The sequence below is a fragment of the Ictalurus furcatus genome, chromosome 2 (genome assembly GCF_023375685.1).
Source record: "Ictalurus furcatus strain D&B chromosome 2, Billie_1.0, whole genome shotgun sequence".
In the NCBI taxonomy this organism is placed as follows: domain Eukaryota; kingdom Metazoa; phylum Chordata; class Actinopteri; order Siluriformes; family Ictaluridae; genus Ictalurus; species Ictalurus furcatus.
In genome coordinates, this window is record NC_071256.1 from 15812976 (window position 1) to 15830593 (window position 17618).

General features: G+C 37.2%; 1 protein-coding gene and 1 non-coding gene across 2 annotated transcripts in view; one reads left to right on the forward strand and one right to left on the reverse strand.

The window, feature by feature from the left end:
• LOC128616824 (uncharacterized) overlaps positions 1-15638 on the forward strand; it is a 60432-nt gene extending 44794 nt beyond the window's left edge. The window contains exons 16-18 of the mRNA XM_053639648.1: positions 12483-12509; positions 14304-14330; positions 14600-15638. Of these exons, the coding sequence (XP_053495623.1) occupies positions 12483-12509; positions 14304-14330; positions 14600-14793 (248 nt within the window). The 3' untranslated portion in view covers positions 14794-15638. The remainder of the gene's footprint in view (positions 1-12482; positions 12510-14303; positions 14331-14599) is intronic.
• trnap-agg (transfer RNA proline (anticodon AGG)) lies at positions 1252-1323 on the reverse strand. Its single transcript has one exon. It is a non-coding gene; the product is annotated as a tRNA-Pro (tRNA).
• Positions 15639-17618: the final 1980 nt, after the last annotated feature.

Genomic DNA, 17618 nt, shown 5'->3' on the forward strand with positions numbered 1-17618 from the left:
ATAGTCATGTGACATGGTGCAGTGACCGATGGGAATCATAGTTTCGGGTTCATTCCTGTATATTCATGACAGAACCTGCTGCAGCCCCTCCCCCTCCTACAAATATATTTGTATTCTTGTATATCCCAATGTGTTTGAAGAAGGAAGGGACAGACTTAAAAACAAATAAATACATCACAATTAAAATGCTAGGACACACCTACTTATAGGTCTTTATAAGTAGATAAATATAAGTAGATAGACATTATATTGCATGACATTACAAAAGCATAGTGTCACTTAAGGGTGGTGAGGCATACCAGTCATACCTGGAGTATGTTTGTGATTTTTTTTTAAACAAAAGCTCAAAAGTTTAAACGTTAAAGACACATTTTTACAGCCTTCTTTGCTCATATTTACCAAGGGTGCCAATATTAGTGGAGGGCACTGTAACACACAAACCTCCCCCTGGTGATCTGGAAAGATATCTTAATGTTCACACCAATAGGAGCATCCCAAGTTTTAAAAAGATACGATGATCTATTTAGGATTTTTAATAACATATGAGTAGGCTTTATCACTGTAGGTATATTAGAAGGTATTAGATGTAGTTTGAGATTGTAGATTGATAAGCAGTGAATTTTACGGCTTTATTTGTATTGTCTTAAAACATATTCACTGTTCTGTATCTGTTACTCTGAAATAGGTACAGGGGGCCCTTTTCTACTAGGTTCAAGTACTGGCTGGCTATGATGGGGGAAACATGTGACTTCATGGCACAGACAGACGTCCACCGGTGGTCATAGGATTACCGCTCATCCTTCAGCTTTGCCAACATGAATAACACAACCAGAAACCTACAGGCCTTCCCAGTGACTAAGGTTGTAGTGAGCCGTTAATGCATGCTCAGTGCCACTGGTTCCATATGTCACAGGTCAGCTGCAGGGTTGTCATCCATGTAACACCGTTCAACAACACTTCTTTAACCCTGGAATGTCTCCTGGGGGCGGAGCAGTGGCGTGCCACCCAGTGCAACTAGACTTTGGGTTAGATGTTACTGCTTCTCCTCACCCAAAGCTTCCAGAACTTTCCTCTGGACTCTGCCTAGGAGTCTCTCACTCTCTCTCTCACACACACACACAAGTAAACTATTGATCAGTGAGCAGTGTCAGGACTCTTTATGAGACATTCATTATGTAGAATGTTCAGCCTGGTTGAATGCTAAAATTTGAGACTTATGATGTAATCTATAGTAAAAATTTAGAAAAGTTTGGGCTCATCCGGGATTTGAACCCGGGACCGCTCGCACCCTAAACGAGAATCATACCCCTAGACCAACGAGCCAGTTAGAAGCTGTTTAGGAGGTTCATACCACAAATTGCCACGTTAAATGTCTACAGCACAGATGTTTAAGGAGTTTCTGTAAAACACGATGTGTTCTTGGTGCCATCTAGTGGTGAGAAATTAGGAACTGCAACAACTCTGTAATTTTATTGTTAACACAAAGGTGCTTATAATATTACCTTGCCAACATGCCTAACACAACCAGAACCATAGAGGCCCTCCCAGTGTCCAAGGCTGTAGCGAGCCCCATTGGCACCTTTATATATATAAAGATATATAATATAGATAGAAAGATAGATAGATAGATGTGTGTATTTATAATAAAGATATTATCTTCTCTCTCTCTCTCTTTCAGGTTTCATGGTGTTTGTGTCTGTGTGGCTCTTTGAAGTCTTCATCCTGCTGTCGCTGTTAGTGGGAGCGTTTTTATATCTACAAAAGAATCTACAGGCAACAGATAATAACTGATAGTAAGACTTTAATACTTACTAACATGGAAAATGTGCACATTACCAGAATCCATATTTAAGTATATATGTCAAAAAGTAAAAACAGAAGAACATGAGCAGCTAGAAAATATAATGTATAAAGCTTCTATGGTGATGTAAATGCAGTGATCACCTGAGTGTCATTCCCTTCCACAGATCAGGAAGCAGAGTAAACCTGGATTAGGAACAGAAGAAGCAGTCCCAAGCAGTTGCTCTCCTCCATCACATTAATTCATCCACCCTGAACCACCAGAAAAATATAACCATCAGTAACAGACGAGGAACATAGAAAACTAATTTAATTCCTCAATCCACATCAACTTTTCAAAAACTAAACCAGCCTCATGATTTCTGCAGATTTCTTGATGAACCAAAGGTTAATGTTTTAGAGTGGTTTCTCTTAAACTTTATTTTTAAAAATTATAAAATGCAGTTCTTATTTATGCACAACTCTTAATTATGATTAAGTTCATTATTCACTTCTATTATTAAATCAGTCTACTTAAGACATTATGTGATGAGTTTTGTGACACTGGAGACTTGGCAGTATTTAGAGGATCCATGTGTGGAGTCCAGAAACTGTCCAGAAATCAGCGTCTATAAAGCTTTCCATGTACAGGGGAAAGTAGAAAGAATATGCAAAAGCATTATAAAGCAATAAAGAACAAGTAGTGTCAATATCATAAACTGATATTTTGCTGCTTAGGTTCCTGCCCAGAGATACAGATTTAACTAATCTGTCCCTGGTCACCTCAGACAGTATCAATTTCATATCTAGAATAGATGTAAACAGTGACATGACATCAGATGTTTATAGACCATGGAAGTGTGAATAATATCTTTTCAGATAAGAGAACCAGACCACAGTGCTGCTGTCTGCACAAGTGATGAGTTCTCACTTACAAGTCAAGCGTGCTAGGTGGTGAACACTGAAATGTTAATAAAGAAACACATTTCATGTAGAAACAGAGAGCTATTTATTGATAAACTCTATGAATAAACTAGAAAACCTTTTCTTTAATAGACCGGCTAAACACACCTCTACATTTCTACTGTAATCACAGAAAATGCTAATTGTTGCAATCCGTCCATCTTTTTCTTTCTGTCCTGTAACTTAGAATACAGGAAGTGAGCGGTTATAAGAATAACCACAAAACTTCTTCTATTTCTCAGTAAAGCATAATTATTACTTTAAAAGGAGCTTCATCTTGCTAGTGTAGTTTCTCATCACTTGTGATCAGGATCTCTAGCTAGTACAGAGAGGACTGTTCTCTGGATAAAATGAGAATACAGGTCATCTTTGGAATCCTGCTGATCTTCACACAAGCTGCCATGGGTAGGTTTTATCCTCTCAAAATGCACGATTCATTTCTTCATAAATTGGTCATATTTTAATGAACACTTAGTGCACTTCAAAAGTACAACATATATATTTTTTTGATAAATGCCTTTAAAATCAATCCAATAATGTTTTAGAAAAAACATAACACCTAGGGGAATCAGGACTATCACTGGTATTAAATGGTCTAATATATATTAAAAATTACATGCTGATATTCACAATTGGTCTACTGCTTAACCCTGTTCAGGCTTTTCTTTTCCATCATCAATGTTAACATGTAAGGAGTCTAAAGCAAGTGCAATTTAGGGATGGGTGATCTGAAAAAATATTTCATCACAATACTTAAATACAATATATATATATATATATATATATATATATATATATATATATATATATATATATATATATATATATATATATATATATATATTTTTTTACGTGTGTTTATACAAATGCTACTTCATCTATTTTAAATGAATCATTTTGCATGCTTCATATATAATTAAAAATGTAAAAATCTTGGGGGAAAATGCCCATTTAATTGTGCACACAATCTTCAGAGAAAGGCTTACACAACAGTTTGTTGTAATATCATTTATGTATCTTCAAGAAAACAAACATGCTGTTATTTTTTTTTCTGTCATTGTTCAGAAAAAATCCAACAAATATGTTAATAATCAATTGGATAAGACACACACACACACACACACACACACACACACACACTTTTTAGATAGCTTTTTTCACCAAACATGTACACTTATTCCCACTTTCTTTTCTTTATTAAAAACTGTAGCACAGAACTGAATCCAGCTCTCCTGTAATAATGGAGTCTCATTTATTAGAGGATAAAGAGGTGTGTAATAATATCAGTGTGTAATAATACTAAGAAAGTTCCTGATTTTTTCTTCCTCTGCAGCTTTGCTGTTTCAGGATCCTGTTGTCTGTAGATTTAATGAGAGTAGTCAGTGTTATGTAGCTCTGGGACAACGACTGCACCTGAAAATGCCCCTGGAGTATGGGTTTGAACTAAAGATCACAGACAAGACATCTACCACTCGTTTAATTTTAAAATATAAAAAAACCCAAAGTAACCCACCAAAACCAAATCACCCAAGATGGCAGTTTATTAAAGATGATAAAACTATGATACTAACCAGTGCAGAGAGGAGCGACTCTGGAACATACACTTTAGACACCTTTGATGCAAACGGGAATAATAAAGCCATTTATACTCTCCAACTGTACAGTGAAGGTAGGACCACACAACCTCTAATCATATCAGACATCACACTACAACGTTATTTTGTAAATATATTAAATTATAAACATTCATTCACACTATAATCTTGCTCAAGTAAAAAAAAAAAAAGAACTTTAAAAAAAAGAAGACATTTATTTATGCAAATGAGGCTTCATCTATTTAAATATGCAGAAATGTTAATACAAAAATCTAGGTTTTTGATATTGTTAGAATTTAAATCTTTATTTGACTGTGAAGAACCTCTGAAGAGAAACATTTTACAGAAATGTTTGTTGGAGAATAATTTATTCATTGTTTAATCAAGAAAATACCATGCCTTGTAAAAAATATTTCATGCCATTTTCAGGGTAAAATCTATAATAATCCTATAATAATCAACATTTTGGGAAAATACTCTATAATATCCTTTTAATTAAGGAAAGGACACATGCACACATTATTAATTATCATTATTAATGTTGCTGTGTGTCTGATTTGCGGTTGCATTTTTGGTTTGATAATGTGTTTAGTACTAACGTGCCTCTGTAGTAATTCATTCTGAGGTGTTTATCTCTAATCTGCAGCTGAGGTGTCCTCAGTGAAAATGTGGTACAGCTGCTTGTCCCCTGGAGTCATGAAAGTTTACTGTTCTGCTGATGGAGACAACCTCCGCTTCAACTGGAATTCTGATTTAAACACACTTCCTCAACTGGAGAACTGGAGCAGCACTGTCATACTCAATAATGACCATCATGGAAATGTGACCTGCCATGTAGAAAATCACGTCAGCCGTCAAACCACTGAACTCCACCCATGTTCTGGTGAGTCTATCTCACTCTTCTTGGCAAAAACAGGCAAATATCTAAAAAAAATTACTACGTATGAATGTCTGAATAAAAGTTAAGCTCAGTTCCTAAACACATAAGAAATAGCTAGGTAGAAATGGTAGCAGTGTCAGCATGATGTGTGAATTCTGGTGCTGTTAGTTCCTAGTTCATATTTGGCCTCAACTAGAGTACAGTGGTTCTACTTGCACAGTTAATATTATTGGTTGTACCAGCCTGTGATATTTTTCAATGAACTGAATTGGCTCTATTTCCCAAAATAAATAAACTAGTAAACTAACTTAAACCATACTGACTCCTGACCAGGCCGTTACTAAAGCTACACGATTGAATTGTAAATGTAGTGTCTTTGTACGTCCCACAAGCTTCAAATCAGACCTCTTGCTTGTAACGGCATGAAAGTAAATTGTGCATCATTTCTTGTGTCTTGTGGGTTAGTCCTGTTCAGATTCACTTCTCTATTCTCAACCTGATGAGGGTGACAAAACACACACAGGGATGTTGTAACACACTTCAAGATGGGCAAGGAGGAGATGGGAACTGGCTAAACATAAACGTAAAGTTTAATAATAAACAGACCTCAAACATAACAGAAACACATAAACATAAACACAAAGCACACATGCGTCTCTCTCGCTCTCTCTCTATCTCCCCCTCTGGCACTTCCATCCACTCCTTTAGCACTCTCTGCTACTGATTAGATGACTCAGTGCCAGGTGTGTGTTCTCACAGCCTGGTCCCTCACTCCTCCTCGTCACAGATGTGTATCAGCTCAGAAATGCTGTGAGAACACACAGATATAACTCATCACTGAAACAACAGGGCCGAGTGGGCATTTGACCCACCACAATTCAAAGTACTTTGACGGCCCACCACTTCATTTCAACCGTGCATATTTTCAATGTTTACAAGTAATAAAAGTGAGATATTCCTTCATTTTGTGTGTGCACTTGAATTTCTAAAAAAAATATAATTATAGTATTATATAAATACAAACATAGTTATTTTTTGTGGCATGACCAAAGATGACTAGAAGAAAGTTCTAATCTATACTTTTCAGTGCTGATAAAACTCCATTCTGTTTTCGTCAGTAGGTACTATAGATAATGACCTGAGAAATGTCGATCAGAGAAAGAGGAAATGATAGACAGATCACACATAATAATATATTTCTATTCTTGTATATCCCAGTGTGTTTGAAGAAGGAAGGGACAGACTTAAAAACAAATAAATACATCACAATTAAAATGCTAGGACACACCTACTTATAGGTCCTTATAAGTAGATAGACATTATGCAGTGTAAAAGCATAGTGTCACGTAAGGGTGGTGAGGCAGATGCAAGTGCAGATAGAAGTTTCATGAAAAATAACACAAATAGTACAAAATACTTGGCGTGATAACACAGACATGAACTATGATAGCAAAACAAGAACATGGACTAGATAACATAAGGGCGACCCAAGACAAAAGCTAGACAAAAGTGCAGTGCAAATTGTGTATATACACATACATACATACATACATACATACAAGTGCTCATTAACATCAATGTGAATCAGGTGCAGATAGTCATGTGACATGGTGCAGTGACTGATGGGAATCATAGTTTCGGGTTCATTCCTGTATATTCATGACAGAACCTGCTGCAGCCCCTCCCCCTCCTCCCGCTATTCACTCACTCATATTAACAAAGACAGCTCCGGTCCACTTCAGATTCCTTTAGCATCTTTTTTCCCCTCAAAAAAGCGCCTAGTGACAAATCTAGCAACTTTTTGGGCAAACTTTAGCTACTTTCCCTACTTTACTTTACTTTTACCTCTCTCTGCGGCTACACTGTTCAGCGAGTGGAAGAGAGGAACAGCACATTCATTCACTTTTAATTTTCCTTCTGAGTGAATCATTTTACAAATACCGTAAATCATACAGCACAGCCATTGTCTTTAACTTATGGGTATTTTGTCAGAGGACGTTGCGGTTATAGATCAGGATTTTAGCAGTGCAGACAAGCAGCTTGGAAATAGTTTGAAAATGACTGCTGGTTACCGTGTAGTCTTTATAGGCCACGTTTCAGTCACTATTTCATACTCGTTCAGTTGTATGAAAACATGACAATATCTCTTGTATAGTCTTTGAAAACAACAACAACAAAAAACAGTGCTTGAAAAGTCCTTGAAAATCCTGGAATTTCATAAAGGAGCATCTGTATGAACCCTGTAACATTAGCCATGTTTGATTGTAAGCAAGTTAATTTCCAAATTCAGTTATTTATTACTAACTATGTGTTCATTCTTAGTACTCTGAGGACAATTTCCATTTGCATGATTTCATTGCTCCAGGGAACAATAGGAAATATGTGGCACATTGAATTAGTTGCTTGCCAACTGTATGATTGTTCTTGAGGTTTTTTTTCCCCCAACAGACAGTTATTCATACTCATTAATAAGGTATTGAGAGGAAAATCTGGTTTGTCTGTTTTCATTTATATCTATGTATTTCCGTAAATTTAATTCATTTTGTAGATTTGAATTATGAATTAAAACAATATTGCGTGGTATCGTTATACTTCAGCTGGTATAGTATCGAAAGATATGTTTATGGTATTGTGACAACCCTAGTAGTTTATGTGGGGTAATTATGAATCGCCCAGAACCTGATATGGATAAGGCAGAAAAAAGTACCAGCATCTTGTGAGAAGTGCCGGTACGCAAGAAAAAGTCACGTCAAATGTAAAATGTAGAAGTGTTGGTAATGTGTACCGTTGAGTACAGGCTCACTTCGAGCACTGCACTAAGTACTCCCATGTGAATGTGTTTTACTCATGAAACCAACTTGAACAAAGGTAACAAAACACAAGCTGTGAAGCTGTTCAGCAGTGTAGCCAACTTAATGAATTTGTTGCTAGATTTGATAAATTGTAGACCCATTTGGTTGATGTTGGAATTAAAGCGCACCTACTATGATTTTTAAATGGTCCTAATTTTGTTTTAAAGGTCTCATACAATAAATTTACATGCATCCAAGGTCAAAAAATACTTTATTGTGTTCATAATTTAAATTGCTGAATTACCTTTTTCCCCAGTGTCAAAAATGACTCGTTAAATGATCCGTTCTAAAGGATTCAGTCTAAACTCCTTCTTTCATACAGCATACTCTGCTCTGATTGGTCAGATGTCCCAGTCTGTTGTGATTGGTCTACCACTCTCAGCGTGTGTAGAAAAGGAAACGCCCACTACCATAATGAGTATCAGCTTGTTCTGGAAAAAAAAAAAAAAGAGTCTGTTTTAACTTTATGCTGTGTGAATGATGCGGCTTATATGCGGCTTATATGCGGCTAATAAACAAAATGAATTGTGAGTGATATGAAGTCACGTTTGATAGAATGCGAATTTCTCTGAAATCGTTACTATGGACAGGTGTCTGGTCTCATGGTTTGGACGAATTGTCTAGTGAGTACGTTCGGAGGATTATAATGCTAAAAATCATTTGAAACTGTCCTTATATCTGTGCTCTCCCACAGTTTTAAAATCGATCAAGATAAAAAAAAAACCTCTAGTGTGTCCCTGGCCTAAGTGACAAAACTGTAGGTAATATTGGGACCATGGCTGAATAGGAGAGGTATTTCAATAACGTGAGTTAGCCGATTAGCAGAAGCTAACTACAGTTAACAGCATGCACATGCACAACAATATAAATTTGAGCCTGAGTCCAATAGTGATGCATCGGAAGATCAACCCCAACCACCATCACAAGCATGACGAGAACAGGACATTTCTCACTGGTAACGTTATATGTAGTTTGACAATAACGTGAGTTAGCCGGTTAGCAGAGGCTAAGAGCTAATAGGCTAACAGATGTGCACTGGCTATACACAGATAAAAACCATGCATTTAGAATACTCTGTAGAAAATATATACATAAATAATTAATCATACTTACAGGTTGTGATCCAGAAGGTCCAAATAAAGTAGATTTCTGCAACAACAAGTAATCTAACTCTTTCGAGGCAACTACAACTGTAGTGTTTGAGGGCGGGTCAAAGCTGTTCGCGAGCAGTCAATGACTGTTCCTAATATTTTCTTCCTCTGCAGGTTTGCCATTTCAGGATCTTGTTGTCTGTAGATTTACTGAACTTAAACAGTGTCATGTAGCTCTGGGACAACGACTGCACCTGCAAATGCCCCTGGAGGATGGGTTTGAACTAAAGATCACAGACATCTACCTCTCATTTAATTTTAAAATATAGAAAAAACCAAAGTAACCCACCAAAACCAAATCACCCAAGATGGCAGTTTGTTAAAGATAATAAAATTATGATACTAACCAGTGCAGAGAGGAGCGACTCTGGAACATACACGTTAGATATTTATGATGCAAACGGGAATACTAAAGGCCATTATACTTTCCAGGTGAACATTGAAGGTAGGACCACACCACCTCTAATCACATCAGACAGCACACTAGAAAATGACTACGTTTACATGGACAGCAGTAATCTAATTATTGACCCTACTCTGAGTAAGATACTGTAATAATGTGATTAAGGTGTTTACATGAGTCGCTTTTAGAATACTCCTGTCATGTTCCCGTTTGACATGTTTTAGAACATAATTAGATTAACAGCAAGCGTCATTATGTCACCGCGCCACACCGTTCGACATCCCTCCAGAATTTCACGTATCAACATACAGTTCGTCTACGTTAAGGTACCGTATACAGTTTTGGGCATTTTTATTTAATTTTTTTACGAACGCTTTAAGTGCAGTTAATTATTTGTCATGCTGTACATGCAAATAGACAACTGCTTGAAGCCGTGGGCTGCGTCTCAAACCGCGTACTTGCCGTCTATATTGTAGCCGAGATACATGTATTTTTCCCCACTACAGGCCTATAGTTGGCAAATATGCGGTTTGGGATGCAGCCAAACTCTCTTGTTCGCTGTAAAATGCTGAGAACTGCCATGTGTGAACGTGTCCTGTCGCAAAATGCGGTGAAAACTCTCACACGACGTTCATAATGTGATTAAGGTGTTTACATGTCTGTAATACACGTCCATAATGCGACTAAAACAGGAGTACTCCACCTGTCTTAATTCGATTAGAGCTTAATTCGAGTATGACCTTAATTAGATTAAGGTAAGTAAAAATTGCTGTTTACATGGTAGTTTCTTAATCAAAGTATGGTCTTAATCGGGTTAAGAGTGGATTATCATTGTCCATGTAAACACAGCTAATGTAAAGCTGAAGATTTTAATAAAATCAGCATTACACTTCTTGAGGTACAAAGCACTCAATTTCCGATTTAAAAAAGTATGTCTCTGTGAAGTGTTTTTGCTGACATACGTTTATGGCTTAAAAAAACCTCTTCCTCTGTATTTGTTGAATATCATTGTTCTACTTTAATATGTCATTATGCATCAATCTAGACGATGATATAATGGCACAGCTTATGGTTTTAAAACTGCCTTGAATTTTTACCTAATATCTCTCTGTAGCATTAATTATTAGTTCTTAATTCCCCAGTATTTTAGAAAATGTGGTGGTGGAGAAATGCAAACTGCTGTACAATGACATTAGTTGAAATCACTGAACTGAACTGACTATTGTAGTTTGGTCCAGACTGAGCTGTAATGTACTGTGACCTGAACGTGCAAAACATATTATCATTCCAAAAATATAACAGCAAATCATGAAATGCAACAGAAAACCAAAATGACAACAACAAATATAGAAGCAGACAGCACACATCCCCCCGCCCCCAAAAAACAAACAAACAAACAAACAAACAAACAAAAAAAAACCACGTTACCAAATTCACCACAGTAAGACCAAAAACACAACAAGAAATATGAAAACACAAAATCAGAAACACATCAACACTATCTCAAAATGTAAAGGGACGGTACATATTTAAAACCACATACTTGCTGACTGGATACAATACATGTCAGTCTGAGAGAAGGTGGAAACAGGGAGATGTCCATATTTCATCTTACAGTATGATGAAATATGGACCTACATGAATCTACTGATGCTTGTATTTGTGTTTATTTTCATCAAGAGCATTTGTACAATGTAATTTTAGATGTGTTGTCACCTTTATAGTCACCTAAAGGCCACATGAAATATCTCATTCTGATTAACTGATTTCCACTAAGCTATATAAATAACAGCTTGGAAAAGGTGGCATCCTTTTTCCTTGTAATAATCACAACAATCAGCAATCAGCAACAAGTATGTGATCTTCAATAAGGACATACACGTTTATTTAATTTTTTTGTTCTTAATTTGCTGTTATATTTTCTGGTTTTAGTGTTGCATTTTAAAAAACACAGAAAAAAAAATCATTGAAACACACAATCATAGAAAAAAAATCTATGTAGTAATTTGTAAATTCAGATGTAAATGCAGTGTTTATTAAGGCTTTAGGGGAAAACCATTTTTCATAGCTAAGCATTGTTCTGTCATGTATCAGGAAACTCTGGACTCCAGTTCCCACCAGCCACTGCACTGCACTACATGTCACATGAGCACCTGCACCTGATTCATGTGTCTGTTAATGAGCACTCTTGTATATACAGCCATTGTCTGCACTGTTCGTCTTTCGTTGTCTTAGACTTTCGTGTTCCATGTTCCCGTGTTTTGTTTCATGCCACAGTATTTTGCCTAGTTGTCTTAGTGTCTTTGTTTTGTTCTTTGATTGTTTAAATAAATGTTATATACTGCGATTGCTTCCGAGCCCATCCTTGATTTATGACGTTCATAGTAGGGATGTAAATGAAGTGGTACTAAGCAGTCGTGCAGGGCCCATGGAGCAACTGAATGATCACTGATCTACTTTTCTTTTGCAGGAAACTTCAGCAGGTTACTTCACCAGCTCTCAGCTCCTTATCTGTGTTCATAGTGTAGCTATCTGACTACTAGCTTTCAAACAGAAACAGGAAAAAAAATGCAGTAGCTATTCGTGATTCATTACAGCAGCTGGTATCCAATAAAATGTGATTAAACAAAAGGAATGCATTCATAATCGCTATAATACATATTATTTCCTAATATTGTATGCACTTTAATAGTTACTTTTAGCCTTTCTTGTCCCTGTAAACATCATTTTCTAATCTCAGAGCCTAGATTATTGCTGTTGGTTGATAGAATATGTTAAATAATAAACAAAATCGTTGTATCAGAGTTTGTAGTGCTGCTTTTCATGCTTAATATGATGATTTTTTTTCTTTTCCTGCAGTGACCAGTTCTACACAATCTACTTATAGTAAGTCTCTCAGTTCATCTGTTTTTCTCATGTTCTTATATTGTTCTCTTGTGTATAAATAGCCATTGTCTGCACTGTTTCTCTGTCTTTTGTTGTCTTAGACTTTCGTGTTCCATGTTCCCGTGTTTTGTTTCATGGCATGCCACAGTATTTTGCCTAGTTGTCTTAGTGTTTTTGTTTTGTTCTTTGATTGTTTAAATAAATGTTATATACGGCGATTGCTTCCGAGCCCATCCTTGATTCGAGACAGAACGAAAGACCTTCAATCGGAAGCAGCAGTTTGCCAGGATGAACGACTGGGGCGTCAGGATGCCACCGATGTTAGAGGAGTACTTCGCCACGCTACGCCAAGAGGCGGAGGATTACCAAGCTGCTCTACGAAAGCAGCAGCTCGCCAGGAATTACCTGGCCTTCAACTCCCCTCCCATGTTCATGAAGGACTACGCCATGCCACGCCAACAGGAGGGGGGAGTCTGTGGTCGGGGCTAATACCATCTCCCACCCTCCCTCCCTTATTATGGATCTCATTCAGCCTTCCTGCTCGGCCGTGGACGTCGCTCCGCCTTCCTGCTCGGCCGTGGACGTCGCTCCGCCTTCCTGCTCGGCCGTGGACGTCGCTCCTCTTCTTTGCTGTGCGCCGTATATCACTCCCCCTTCGTGCTCCAAGGAGGACGTCGTTCCCCCCTCATGCTCTGCGGAGCGCATCGTTCCTCCCTTTTGCCTAGCGGAGAACCTTGCTCCCCTCTATGGCCTCACGGAAATCTTTGAGCTTCCCTCGGGCCTCGCGGAGAACTTCGCTCCCCTCTCCTGTCCTGCGGAGGAAGTTGTCCCGCTGTCCTGCCATGCAGACTTCGCTCTGAGCTCCAGGCCTGCTGGGGGCGTCGCACCTTCTTTTTGCTCTGCTGAGGAGGCCGCTCAGTCTCCTGGTATTTCTGGGGACATTTTGCCCAGGGGGCCTGGACTGCCAGATGGAGGGGGTGCATGTTTGGGCGCTCCGGGAGTACGGCCCTTGGGGGGGGGGTTCTGTAATGTATCAGGAAACTCTGGACTCCAGTTCCCACCAGCCACTGCACTACATGTCACATGAGCACCTGCACCTGATTCATGTGTCTGTTAATGAGCACTCTTGTATATACAGCCATTGTCTGCACTGTTTGTCTTTCGTTGTCTTAGACTTTCGTGTTCCATGTTCCCGTGTTTTGTTTCATGCCACAGTATTTTGCCTAGTTGTCTTAGTGTCTTTGTTTTGTTCTTTGATTGTTTAAAGAAATGTTATATACTGCGATTGCTTCCGAGCCCATCCTTGATTTATGACATGTTCATAGTAGGGATGTAAATGAAGTGGTACTAAGCAGTCGTGCAGGGCCCATGGAGCAACTGAATGATCACTGATCTACTTTTCTTTTGCAGGAAACTTCAGCAGGTTACTTCACCAGCTCTCAGCTCCTTATCTGTGTTCATAGTGTAGCTATCTGACTACTAGCTTTCAAACAGAAACAGGAAAAAAAATGCAGTAGCTATTCGTGATTCATTACAGCAGCTGGTATCCAATAAAATGTGATTAAACAAAAGGAATGTATTCATAATCGCTATAATACATATTATTTCCTAATATTGTATGCACTTTAATAGTTACTTTTAGCCTTTCTTTTCCCTATAAACATCATTTTCTAATCTCAGAGCCTAGATTATTGCTGTTGGTTGATAGAATGTTAAATAATAAACAAAATCGTTGTATCAGAGTTTGTAGTGCTGCTTTTCATGCTTAATATGATTTTTTTTCTTTTCCTGCAGTGACCAGTTCTACACAATCTACTTATGGTAAGTCTCTCAGTTCATCTATTTTTCTCATGTTCTTATGTTCCCTCCCTTAGACTAATGATTACTTTCTGACCAAAGCACAGCAAATATCCAGGATACTTTCCCTTAAAACTTCTTTTTTGGCTCAAATTCATTACCATTCGTCTAGATGCAGTGAAATAGGGTAATGATGTTATAGCACTCCCATGTGAATGTGTTTTATTCAGGATACGAACTTGTGGCAGGGTAACAAAACTGTCTTTCTTTCTTTCTTTCTTTCTTTCTTTCAGGTTTCATGGTATTTGTGTCTGTGTGGATCTTTGAAGTCATCATCCTGCTGTCGCTGTTCGTGGGAGCATTTTATATCTACACCAGAATCTACAGGCAACAGATAATAACCGATAGTAAGACTCTAATACTTACTAACCTGGAAATGTGCACATTACCAGAATCCATTGTCAAGTGTATATATGTCAAAAAGTAAAGACAGAAGAACATGAGCAGCTAGAAAATGTAATGTCTAAAGCTTCTATGGTGATGTAAATGCAGTGATCACCTGCGTGTCATTTCCTTCCACAGATCAGGAAGCAAAGTAAACCTGGATTAGGAACAGAAGAAGCAATCCCAAGCAGTTGCTCTCCTCCATCCCATTAATTCATCCACCCTGAACCACCAGAAAAATATAACCATCAGTAACAGATGAGGAACATAGAAAACTAATTTAATTCCTCAATCCACATCAACTTTTCAAAAACTAAACCAGCCTCATGATTCCTGCAGATTTCTTGATGAACCAAGTGCTAATCTTTTAGAGTTGTTTCTCTTAAGCTTTATTTTTAATATTCTAAAATACAATTCTTATTTATGCATGACTCTTACTAATGATTCAGTTCATTATTCACTTTTTATTAAATCAGTCTCCTTCAGACATTATGTGATGAGCTTTGTGACCCTGGAGACGGCAGTATTTAGAGGATCCATGTGTGGAATCAAAAAACAGTCCAGAAATCAGCGTCTGTAAAGCTTTCCATGTACAGGGGTACAAAGTTAAAAAAAATATTGCATTTTCTACTATAAAATAACTATAATAGAATATATGTACAAATAATATTCAAAAGCATTATAAAGCAATAAAGAACAAGTAGTGTCATACTGTGTCAGTACTTACACACATAACTGATTGGCCATTCTAAGTGTTTGTGTTTGTAAAGCTAAAACTGTATAGTGTATATGTATAGAGTAAGGGCTGATTTTGTGTCACTCACTATATGTGACTCACTTTCACAGTTTAAACTGAGTTTTGTTTGTAATATGAATTTATTGGGTATACGTTAGGGGAAAAAAGAAAGTAAAGTGTGTGATCATGCAGAATCAAACTGTTATCACAGTTGGAACTGATATAAAGCCTCTCACATTATATTCACATGTCACTAAATCATAATTGTAGATTTGTGTAAATAAATCCATTAAACAATGTCACCATATCATCGAGTGTCACGCAAACATAAAATACAGGATGAAAAATCTGGTCCACTCACGTTTGTTGTCAATTTATAGCTGTCCAATGCAGAGTTTTATCATAGTGGAGACATTTTATTAAAGAAAACAGTCTAAGAAACTAACAGTGTGAGTAGGTCTAAACTGATATTTTGATGCTTAGGTTCCTGCCCAGAGATACAGAATTAACTAATCTGTCCCTGGTCACCTCAGACAGTATCAATTTCATATCTGGAATAGACGTAAACAGTGACATGACATCAGACACCATGGTCCTATACCACGGTCCAGCTTTTGTGATTGTGAGGAGACCATTATTAGAGGAGACATTTATAGACCATGAAAGTATGTGTGAGAAAAATATTTTGTCAGTTAAGACAACCATACCACAGGGGTGTTGACCACACAAGCGATGAGTTCTCACTTACAAGTCAAGCGTGCTAGGTGGTGAACACTGAAATACTTTACGTTAATAAAGAAACACATTACATGCAGAAACAGAGAGCTGTTTATTCATCAACTCTATGAATAAACTAGAAAACTTTTTCTTTAATAGACCGGCTAAACACACCTCTACATTTCTACTATAATTACAGAAAATGCTAATTGTTGCAATCCGTCCATCTTTTTCTTTCTGTCCTGTAACTTAGAATACAGGAAGTGAACGGTTATTAGAATAACCACAAAATTCAGTAAAGCATTATTATTGCTGTAAAAGGAGTTTAATCTTGCTATTGTAGTTTCTTATCACTCATGACCAAGATTTGTAGCAAGTACAGAGAGGACTGTTCTCTGGATAAAATGAGAATACAGGTCTTCTTTGGAATCCTGCTCATTTTCACACAAACTGCCATGGGTAGGTTTTATCCTCTCAAAATGCACAATTCATTTATTTTTAACATGTACAGTTGTACAGTTTATGCTTTATGGAATGACAAATGGAATAAATGTGGGTTAAAAAAGTGAGACCAGATATCAGTAAATTGGTCATCTTTTAATGAACACTTCCTGCTTTCTGTGAATGTCACTTTCAGTGAATATCAATCAAATGATTTTTAAAAAACAAACAAACAAACAACCCTCCCCCCCACCCCAAAGCCTAAGAAACACACACACTTAAAATTGTTTCTTAGTGATTTTAACCAAATATGTGGACTTATTTTCAGTTAATGTGGTGGTAAAGCCTTGAAATATATATATTTTTTTTATTACTGCAGTTTGAGATATTATACAACTCCAATTCCTAAAAAGTTGGGACGCAAATAAAAACGTAAATAAAACGTAAAAAACGTTATAAAATAAACGTTATAAAATAAAACGTAAAAACGTAAATAAAACGTAAAAAACGCAAATAAACGTAAATAAAAACAGAATGCAATGATTTGCAAATCTCAAACCCATGTTATTCACAATAGAACATAGAAAACATCAAATGTTTAAACTGAGTAAAATGTACCAATTTTAGAAAAAGAAAATAAGGTAATTTTGAATTTGGTGGCTGCAATATGTCTCAAAAAAAAGTTGGGACAGGGGCAATAAAAGGCTGGAAAAGTAAGTGTTACTAAAAGTAAGCATTTTTCTGTGCCCAGAGTGACAGGAGTGCTACGTGGGCGATGGAGGATAGTGTGGGGAGACTGGGTGTCGTCGTCATCAATGCATGACTTCAATGTGCATACTTTCAGCTTAAAAGCTATTTACATCCAAACTGGGTGAACAGTGTAGGAGTTATTGCACTTTATATACGTGGCCCTGTTCTTAAATGGACCAAACGTAATTGGAAATTTGGCTGCTCAGCTGTTTCACGGCCATGTG